The sequence below is a fragment of the Montipora foliosa genome, chromosome 13 (genome assembly GCF_036669935.1).
Source record: "Montipora foliosa isolate CH-2021 chromosome 13, ASM3666993v2, whole genome shotgun sequence".
NCBI classification, from domain to species: domain Eukaryota; kingdom Metazoa; phylum Cnidaria; class Anthozoa; order Scleractinia; family Acroporidae; genus Montipora; species Montipora foliosa.
Genome location: NC_090881.1, coordinates 19,588,714 through 19,598,713, shown reverse-complemented (window position 1 = coordinate 19,598,713; position 10,000 = coordinate 19,588,714). Strand labels below are relative to the sequence as shown.

Genomic DNA, 10,000 nt, shown 5'->3' with positions numbered 1-10,000 from the left:
TAAATAAACACTCAATGGCATGGGAATATTTACTTTGAATCCAAAGAAACCCGGTAAAATGAGAGGTAGAAAACCTGTGCAGAGAGAGACCTCAGATTTTTTCGAAATTTGCAGTTATAAATGTTAAATTGAAGGTTGAAGTGTTTTGGCAAGTTTTGATGATGTCACGTTTGCCTACAACTATCAAGGAAAAATTCTTGTTTAGAACGGACAACTCATCATCTATCATTAAATCAGTGAAGTCAGAATACAAAGATTGCATTTTGTTCTGCAAAAAAGAGGACTCAATACTTTAAAGCCATGTCCTTCCACAAATGCCATTATCCCCTTGGCTCGCTTGCGTGATCAAAGCGGGGGGTTCGACTAAGGGGTTATTTACATGAGACCGGGACGAACTCAGACAGGTATGAACTTGTACCGACATGAAAATTTTTTTTGTAGGCGTTTTACATGCCTGGTCTCTGGATGAAATTATGTTCTTGTCTAATAAATATAAGGCTGACGTAAAAGCCCAAAGAATTGAAATTTCTGGACCCAGTCTGAGATTTGCTGTCATTTACATTAGACCGGTACGAACTCAGAGCGGTACAAGAATTTCTCATCTCGGTCTAGCAACTGAGATGAAGTCAGACTAGTCTGAGTTCATTGTCAGGCTGGTCTCATGTAAACGCATAAAAAGAAACGTATGAACGTCGATGTGAACTTGTGCCGGTCTGAGTTCAACCTGGCCTCATGTAACACACCCTAACACAGCAGGGACTACGAGCAGTCTATATGAGGACTGAAATATGTAGCGGCACTATGGGAATTTTGTGGTCAGAATTTTGTGAGTGGAATTTTGGGTCATCATTCACGTCCTTGGTTTGAGTGGAATTTTGGGTTGATTTGAGTTTTTTGGTGGAATTTACAGCAGCTTATCTTTCCTACTCAGTGCTCGACCTTAGCGGTAGTCCACTAGTCCTGGACTAGTGCAAAATGCTTCTGGACTAGTAGAAACTTAGAACCACTAGTCACAGGACCAGTAACTACTTTGTAATTAGTTTTTACAATGTTTTAAAAAAATACATTAGGTGAAAACAAAATACATGTCTTGTAAATGTTGTTTCAATGCGTTCCTCGCAACGTTTCAATGGCAAAAACAGATAGTCCAATGCGAGGACTTAGGCGCAAAGACGAAACAAAGTTGAGGTTATATATACATATATATACATACTACCAGTACTAGGACTATTGTTGGATTTCCAGCCTTGCTGATTCAAATACAATTTGTTATTAGCTGGTAGCCTATGAATCATCCTCGGATGATCTGATTTACGTCCTGTTCTTGAATGTTATACGCCAGGAAACCCCCCGTGGCTAACCTCATTGATTGCTCTACTGCCAGCAGGGTTGTCATGATGGTGAAAGTCGACACAAAAAATGTAACACATTTTTTTCAAGTTTATCGTCACTGTACATTAATGTCTGACTTGTGTTTAACTTTATTAAATTGTGGGTTAGCCTGGTCAGTGTCTGTCACTCTTCTTTCATTGGCTCTCTGCCAGTGGTAAATAATTATGAAGTTTCATGATAACATCAATGAAATTTAATTGTAAAAAAGATACTGCAAATAATATTGCCATGCTGCAATCAGGAAGGACCACCACAGATTTACTCAGAACTAGTAGATTTTCAGTTCAAGTAGTCCCAGGGCAAGTTTAAGTCGAGCACTGCTACTGCTTCATCGAAGTTTCCAACCTTGGATTAACAGGGAGCTTACACAACAGGGCGGCTGGAAGACTCAAGACGGCAGAATGACGAAAACATGTTGTGTAAGATTGGTGCCTTGAGTCTTCCAGATGTCCTGTTGCATAAGCTCCCTATTATATATACAGAGGGAAACAGCAACGCTGAAATAGACCAAAAACTCGCTGAAAATTGCTTGAAGCGTTACAAAAAGCACACAGAACACAAGAAGCCTCAAAAATAAAACATCAATAAGATGATTTTATTCAAAATTTCAATCATATTTTTCACTTTGAGGTACACTTGTTGTCTCCAATACGTTTTCACTGATTCAGTGATTATGTCAGTTTGGGAAACCTGTGGTCTAATGCCAGATGATTTTGCTTCTCAATAGGGGGCGCCCTAAAATAGCGTGACATAGTTCCTTCAAGTCTCCTTGGCATTCTACACAGCCGTGTGCAATGTATTTCATCTATCACGAGAGAAAAGGCTTTTCTCAGATGTCATGTTCAAATGATTCAAATGTAGTTAGGAAATCAGGCAGCTTATAAAGTACTGGACTGCTGTGCTGCTGTGCTCAATCCTCAGTCACCACCTTTGACGTGGACAGGAAAACAGAACTCACCGCCAAAAACTTTGCTGATCCAAGGTTCGTATTCTGTGCCAATGTTTTTCATGTTATTCAAAAAATTTGGGGTAATTTCCAAGAAAACATAGGCGGCGAGTCCACAAACAATAGCCAGTCAATTTCTCTGGCTGCCGCCTCTTGTTGAAAACACTGATCATGAGATCTTTCAAAAATATCACAGAGAGAGCCACAAGACACATGTTAAATGAGACAGAAATGACTCAAACAAGGAAAAATAAAATATGGATGACTTTAAAAAAAAAATTTACACCATAATTTTATGATAACATACTAAATCACACAAAAAAGTAGCAGAGTTGTTTCTTGCACAGAAGGAGACTACTTTGTGGTTAGGACAATGCAGACACTCTTGTGCATCTTCAAGGTCTGTCCACAACCTAACAGGCTAATATATAGATTTAGCCAAGCCTAAATGCGGAGCTCCCGGGTTATTTAATCTTATAGTAAGTTAACCTGGATTTAGCCTGCAATCAAAACCCAGTACCCAGTCAGCGGTCAACTTAAAAAAACCGCTCACCTCGATGAGCTCTAGACTTGGGCCCGAGATGAGGTCACATGATACTGGTCACATTGGCATAGATGGAGGGGTGGATGTATGGACCATTGTACGGTGACAAAACCAAATTTTCTTGCACAGATGGGTTACCATACTTTCCTCCCAAAGAAGCTCTGTGCGTGCGCCTTTGGTGCACGGAGCCCTGCCATAAAGTCTTGTGAGAGCTACTAAACTTGAACAACCCAAGTAAATAACTTACCTGAAAAACATCCCAACAGCATAAGAAAACAAGAATGCCAAGTCCAATGCTCCAAGCAGCTCATCTCCACTATCAGAATCTATGAACATATTATCAATATAATGTTACCCATAACATCATGTTTCTACTGTCCAATCAGTTCAAAGACCAGAGTACTTATACAATTCACTGCCACTACTCAAAGGACTCTTAAGATGACCTCCACAGAGGTTGTTGAAATGCCAGTCAATATCACCAAAAACAGTTCCTCTCGGAACTACTGACTTCTGAACTATCTTACTTCATCAAGTATGAAATCTTAATGCTTTGGTTTATACACGAAGTGTGCTTATTGCTATTAAGCTAGTTCACAGACAGAAATCTCTTTAATAATCTCAAAGAAAAAAGCGTTAAGAAACGAAACTGGCAAGAAGCAACAAGTTGCTTATTTACAAAGCATCGCAGAGTTGAATTAGGACCTAAGAAATACCCAGTAGTCAAGCTGTGTTTGACTACTGGCGCTTGGAACCACATCCAACACCTTAATCACTGGACTAAGACGCCTCCACAGACACCAACAGTGTTTCTTCCAGAGTTTTATGAAGACTAAACATTCTGGAAAGTGGGATTGTTATTTCCCTTAGGACAATGATGCTATCATATATTCCTGAGAGTAAGTGCACCATCAGTGCCAAGGTGTATCAAAAGAAGCAAGAAATAAATCATCTTTATATCCTCATGCCATACTGTACATTACAACTCCTTGTTTTTCAAGTTCTGCTTATCATTGGCATTAGTGCGAATATCTGAACACAGGCACTAACTTGACAGTAAATCCCTCAAAACTAGACAGTAAGAGGTATCTACCATCTTGTAATCAATCTATGTTCGTTTATTAGTCTTCAGGAAATCAGCATTACAACTTAATTTAAAACAACATACCACACGGTCATGAGCCAACAAATTAGACTAGAAACAAGTAAAAAATGAAAATACTAAAAGAAATCACTAGTAATAAACTTACCAAACGGTGCCCATCCATGACAGCCTTGTGTGTGTTTAGAACAGTTTGGATTTAGGGTCCCCTAAATAAACCAACATATCACAGGGATTTATGGGTATTATCAATTTTTTTTTCACAGCATCTGATATAGTGTGTCACACAAAAGAACATAGTTACTGATTTTTATTATCAAGGCTGTTGCCTAACAGGAGCCCGGTAGCCTAGGGCTCCCAAAGAATAGGTCTGGGCGGCTTAATTTTTCACAGCAACACCTTTCACTTCATATGTTGGGCTCCTAAGTTCTCAGCGTTTAGCTCTGAGGGCCCCTTTAAAATTTTCTTAGGCAGCAGCCTTGATTATGGTCACACTTTTTGAGATCTCTACTTCAACTGTGAAATGTGCTTGTCCTTTCTTGACGTTAGAAGATATTGCATTTCTCTCGCCAGATCTTATAATATTCCAACCTATCGCAGAATTCTCTAATATATAGATAATTATATAGATATCCCTAGGTTATCTATTCATACAATAAGTTAACCTAGCTTGAGCCTGCAACCCAATACAAACCCAGTACCTGGTCAGCAGTCAACTTTTTAAAAAAAAACTGATCTCAATGAGCTCCAAATTTGAGTTCACAATATGGTCACATAATACTGGTCAGCAGATACCTTGTTTTGACAGGTGCCATTTAACATAACATGGAATCATGTCCGATATCAAAGATGCATGCTGTAAACTAGCTGGAGTATAATGTGGCCGCCATGTTGGGCACAAGTACTCTAAACTTTAGCCCACGATGTGGTCACATGATACTGGTCACATTGACATACATGGAGGGGCAGACGTACGGTTCTACTGTGACCAAAACCAAATTTTTTCGCACAGATGAGTTATCACATTTTCTCACCAATGGTGCTCCACCCACTCCCTGCTAATAATAACCCTTTTCATGTGAATCTTTTCTTAGCTTTCTTAGTTGTTCAGTGATCAGAGGACGACAAGAGCGTTAAGTACAGAGCTTAAAATATTGTCCCAAATGCAAAAGGAAGAAAAAAGCAGAATCCAAACCGTGATTTTTTTAGACAATGGGTTCCGTTTTTAAAATGCAAAAAGCCTCTGATACGCAGAGTTTTCAATACGAATTTTTGTAGGCGGCAAAATCTGAGGAGTAGGCAGAGAATGGACAACACACACCAAAAGTGTGCTTTCCGAGGGCCGAAGGCATGACCTTGTACGGGGGTCTGGTATTCTGGAGCATGAATTAGGGTATTTGAATACAACACTAATAGCATTAAATTTTGGCTGTTTTATTCAGAGAGTACATTTATACTCTAAATTTTTGAAATTCAGTTGATGGCAAGATATATTTTGGGTTTTGAAAAGACGAAAAAATAGCGTGACATAGAAGGCATTTAAGGCTCCTTTGCATTCCGCACCACTGTGTGGAATGTATTTCATCTGCAAATATGTCGTCTTGCCACGCTTCAAATGTGGTTAGAAAATCAAGCAGCTTGCACCAAGTACTGGACTGTTTTTTGTTGGAGCGCTGCCTTAAGAACGTTTGTGCTCAATCCTCTATCACTGTGGGAAACCGAAATTGCCGCTGAAATTACTAATTCAGGAGTGTCTTGTGTCTTTTGTTTGTTTCCTTTGTTTCATATAATTATGTAGTATTTGAGTTTGGCCATATTTATCCTACAGGATGTCTTAGGATGTCTAGATGCACAAAACCCTTGGTTGTAAGGTGCACCATTAAGTGCATCCTGTCTTCACCATAGCTAGCTGAAGATTCTGAGATGGCTAAGATGTCTTAAGTGTCACAATAATTTCAGATTTTTAATTCATCTGACATAACGCATCTGTCTTATTTCCAGCACTTCTGATAAGTCTTAATAAGGTCATAGACTTCCTGTAATATAAATGCAGCCTTTGAAAGGTTGGTTTATCATGAATAATCCCTGAAAATAAGCACCATGTGATTACTAAATTTAGCACCTGCTGCAATTACGTTGATGGTCGTTATGGCAGCTATACTTGCAGGATATGCTTACCTTTACCACGCTGATGGGCTTCCTTGAGAGATGATAAGTAGTGTAGGCAAAGAATGTCAGAATAAGAACCCAGCTACGGTATCTGATACAACAGGAAACCAATGCATTAATCAGAGAAGCTGAGCTAATAAAAACAGTGGAAATGACGACCAACTGGAGTTTCGCACTAAATAGGCAAAGGCTCTGACAAATGTCAAATGCTCCAAAACCCCAGATTACAAATCTAAGAGTTACATGATAAAACCAAATTTTCGTGTACTAAAAGTACGACTACATGACTGTAAAAATAAGAGAAGCAAAGTATATTCGGTAGGTGTAAAATGCAGACTGCAGACCAGGGGTAAAATGCAGACTGAGGTTAAAACGTAACTGTTGAAAAAGCCCAAACCGCTTAGGTCAGGAATGCTAACCTTAGGCCTAATTAGGCCTAAAACAATATTTGGGCTTAACTGTTAGCATTTCTAATGAGTTGGGGCTTTTTCAACAGTTAAATTATAACCTCAGTCTGCATTTTACCCCCGGTCTGCAGTCTGCAGTCTGCGTTTTACATTGACCGAAAGTGTATTGGACTAACACAAAGCTTGAATAATAAAACACTCACGCAGCAGTGCGTTCTCGTCCAAGCCATTGAATAAATCGTATTCCGTATGGAATTTTACTACGATGTTCATGATGGTGATGTTGATGTTGATGAGCTGGTAACCCAACTGTAGAAGACATCCCAGACGGGATGGAGAAGAACTCTCACTTACTGCAATGTAAACTTATCCTTATATGGCAGAACGAGACTGCAGCTAAACTAAAACCCTAAAAAACAACCAACAAAACATCTAAATTAATTGATTTAAATGCAGACCTGTCGTGCAATCACGGGGTACTTTTTTCTCTACAGACCGGAAACAGTCAATTACAGGCCTCTGTACCGCCATTTTGTATGATTACGCCATACTCGGAGCACGTTAAAAATACTGGCGGCTTTTCACCAGAGGAGCTAATAAGACTAATAACTTGTCTTTGCTATTACCCTTAGGCTCTTACCAATTTATATCTGGGAGAAAATCCCCATTTTTGTCTTCTTATTCCCAGTTGACCGGGTGGTCGGCGCAAAAACTTTCCTCTCCCATCTTACGATTTCTTACGATCAGATCAGGTGATGTCTGAAGGCAAGCGAGAGAGACTGAGGTGGAGGACGGAAGCATTCGTTGTCATGACTACTAAACTTGTGTAAAAAAAATATCGCCATAATTTGACTGACTCAGTCGGAGAATGTCTACTCATTTTAGTGCAAATCAGGTATATAATTTGTTTCTTCGAGCGAAAGTTGGTCGCGGCCCAAATCAGAGATGTCAATTTTTTTTGTCATAAGCTCGGTAGACGACTCCTTCAATCTGTCGAAGATCAAATTCTTTGTAGTGGTAGCACGATGATAGCTTTAACTTTGTTGTTTGTTTTGAAATATCTTTTCAGTACGATCAAGCGTTTGCTGCCCAAAGATTACAAAACTGGGAAATTCCAAAAAAGTTTAAAGAGGTAAGCTTCGGTCTTCCCTGGCAGCCAGGAATCTTTTTGAAGCTCTGTATTTCTAACATACGGATTTCAATGCAAAGAACCCTTGCAATTATTCTTACTTTTTCTTAGCTTGTTTAAAATCAATTGGAAAGACCAACTTTAATCCTTGGATTGTGGGTTTTGTTTTGAGAAACAGGCTCCAATAGAGGGTGTTTCCTCTCCTGGGCCTCAATTGTTCCCTTGAGTTTCAGACCCCCTCCCCAAGGGGGAAGCTATACTGATGGACAAAAGTGTTGAGACAATTTACCAAAACTAATGCTTTTGAACTAGTCATAGTATTTTGTATTTGAATGAAAACACTTTTTTCATATGTAGTCACCCCCTTGCCCACCCTCCAAACAATGTTGCAAACACTTTGGGGATGTTTATTTGTTTCCAACATTAAAAAGGGGGAAGGGGAGGCTACCTTTTACAAGGGTAGAGAGGAGCGAATTTACACCAAGGAAAAGAAGGTTGGTAATTTTCGTGTGTCTCAACAGCTTTTGTCCATGATTGTAGAGGCCCTGGCAGGGGGGGGGAGGGGGGTTCCCATGTCACTTGTCTGAATTTTAAAATCACTCGTGTCGTGGTTTAATCGGCTCATTTTCGGCCTTGACATCACTGTCGGAATTTTGCTGGGAAAGGATGTCTTATGTCGGAATTTTATTTTATGTGCTGTTGCTATTTTTTGGGCCATGTCGCTTGTCGGAATTTACCCTGTCAGGGCCTCATTGTAGACAAGGAAAGGCTCACAAGCTCTACAAGTAAAATAAGGGTTTAAAAGGGGAAACTTAAAAGGCCAAAGAAATGATATGAAGGACCCAGACTACAATTTATTTGACTCTCAAATAATTTGCTATTTGATTAATCTGTATATCAGCCATAAAACCATGAGAACATTACATATGAACATTCCCGGCCACTTATGTCTAGAAATGCACCCAAATTAGATGCACATACTAGTACTAGTTTTCAGACTGATTTCCTGGGGTTTCCAGCACTGCAAATTAATTAATTTAAATTTATTTATTTAACGAATTCGCACAAAGGCAGGTAATATTACAATAAGACACAAGGTCCCCTACAAGGTGAATTACCTGTAATAGTTATACCGGTATTTCTGCTGGTTTACAACATTTCCAGTTAAGTTTACCTTACAAGTCACGCAATTCTTGCATTTAGGGTCCCCCTCAGCATTTCAACACCCACCGCAGCTTCACCATCCTAATGCAGCCCAGCTTCAGCTTAAGGCACATTTTACGTTAGCACTAAATAGTCCATTTTACAGTTGTGTGCTTAGTTACATGTATATGGCCTATGAATGAAATTGAGGCTGGAGTTGACCTTGTTTTGATAAAAACTGCACTGCTGTTGTTATGTAAATTCTTAGATATTAGCATGACAACAACATCATTAACATATACGAAAAGGAGGGAGGTCTGTATCATAACAGGGTCAACACCAGCCTCACTTTCATTCAAAGGCCAGGTAACTAAGCACACAACTGTAAAGAGGTCAATTTGGTTATTACAAAAATTGACAAATGATAATTGCAATGCAACAACAAACAGCCTGAATGTCAGACCGACCTTATCCTTGGTTTACTTCATTTGGTGTTAGATGGGTATGGATGATTGGATTGAATGAAGTTAAGGCATGTGCGATAGAAACATCGATGGAAATTTACCTCCCTAGGGTCTACAATCCTTACAGTCAGCGTTAAGTACCCTAAAATGGAAGATTGTTGTTTTCAATAAACTGTTACAGCAGTACATGTACCTAAAATTTATCACAAGTGCATTTTATTCTAATAATTAGCCAAGAAATCTGGCAGCACCGAATATGCATTTCTTGAGTATCTATCTCTAAGAGTTTGAGTAAGATATAGCAGACAATCTTTGAGGAACTGATTTCTTTAAAAATATAAAATTTTACCAAATACGGTAACCTATGAGCTCGTTAGCGCTTTTTGCCTCCAGATAATTTTTCACTTTTTGATGGCTAATATCTCACTAGTATTGTAGTCGAAAAGGCTTAAAATTGCAGAGATGACTAAGATTTCCTAAATCTTCATTTGCTTAAAAAATATTGGAATAGAGGCCAAATGTTTTGGGAGGTAGTATATTTAGCGTCGGTTTAAGTGTCCTCTTTTGCCATGTTATGCCATTCGAAACGTTTCTTCTCCAACTGGAACCGAAAAAAAGAGATCAGACGATATGCGCTGGATTCACGACTGAATTGATTACAACACTTCTTCAAATCTCTGATTAATTATGTAAGCCGTTTTCGG

General features: G+C 39.1%; 2 protein-coding genes across 4 annotated transcripts in view; one reads left to right on the top strand and one right to left on the bottom strand.

Annotated features, from left to right (window-relative positions):
* LOC137982096 (glucose-6-phosphate exchanger SLC37A2-like) overlaps positions 1 to 10,000 on the bottom strand; it is a 34,787-nt gene that overhangs the window by 21,700 nt on the left and 3,087 nt on the right. For 2 of the 3 annotated variants that reach the window (XM_068829142.1, XM_068829144.1), the window contains exons 1-5: positions 7,201 to 7,315; positions 6,764 to 6,969; positions 6,163 to 6,244; positions 4,133 to 4,193; positions 3,130 to 3,208 (exon numbers count right to left, since the gene is read on the bottom strand). In XM_068829142.1, coding sequence (XP_068685243.1) covers positions 3,130 to 3,208; positions 4,133 to 4,193; positions 6,163 to 6,244; positions 6,764 to 6,882 — 341 coding nt within the window. In that variant the 5' untranslated portion in view covers positions 6,883 to 6,969; positions 7,201 to 7,315. Of the gene's footprint in view, positions 1 to 3,129; positions 3,209 to 4,132; positions 4,194 to 6,162; positions 6,245 to 6,763; positions 6,970 to 7,200; positions 7,316 to 10,000 lie in introns of those variants that run through there. The other variant, XM_068829143.1, reaches the window with a different exon arrangement.
* Positions 7,390 to 10,000, top strand: part of LOC137982097 (protein Flattop homolog) — a 7,365-nt gene continuing 4,754 nt past the window's right edge. Inside the window, exons 1-2 of the mRNA XM_068829145.1 lie at positions 7,390 to 7,455; positions 7,630 to 7,692. Coding sequence (XP_068685246.1) covers positions 7,429 to 7,455; positions 7,630 to 7,692 — 90 coding nt within the window. The 5' untranslated portion in view covers positions 7,390 to 7,428. The remainder of the gene's footprint in view (positions 7,456 to 7,629; positions 7,693 to 10,000) is intronic.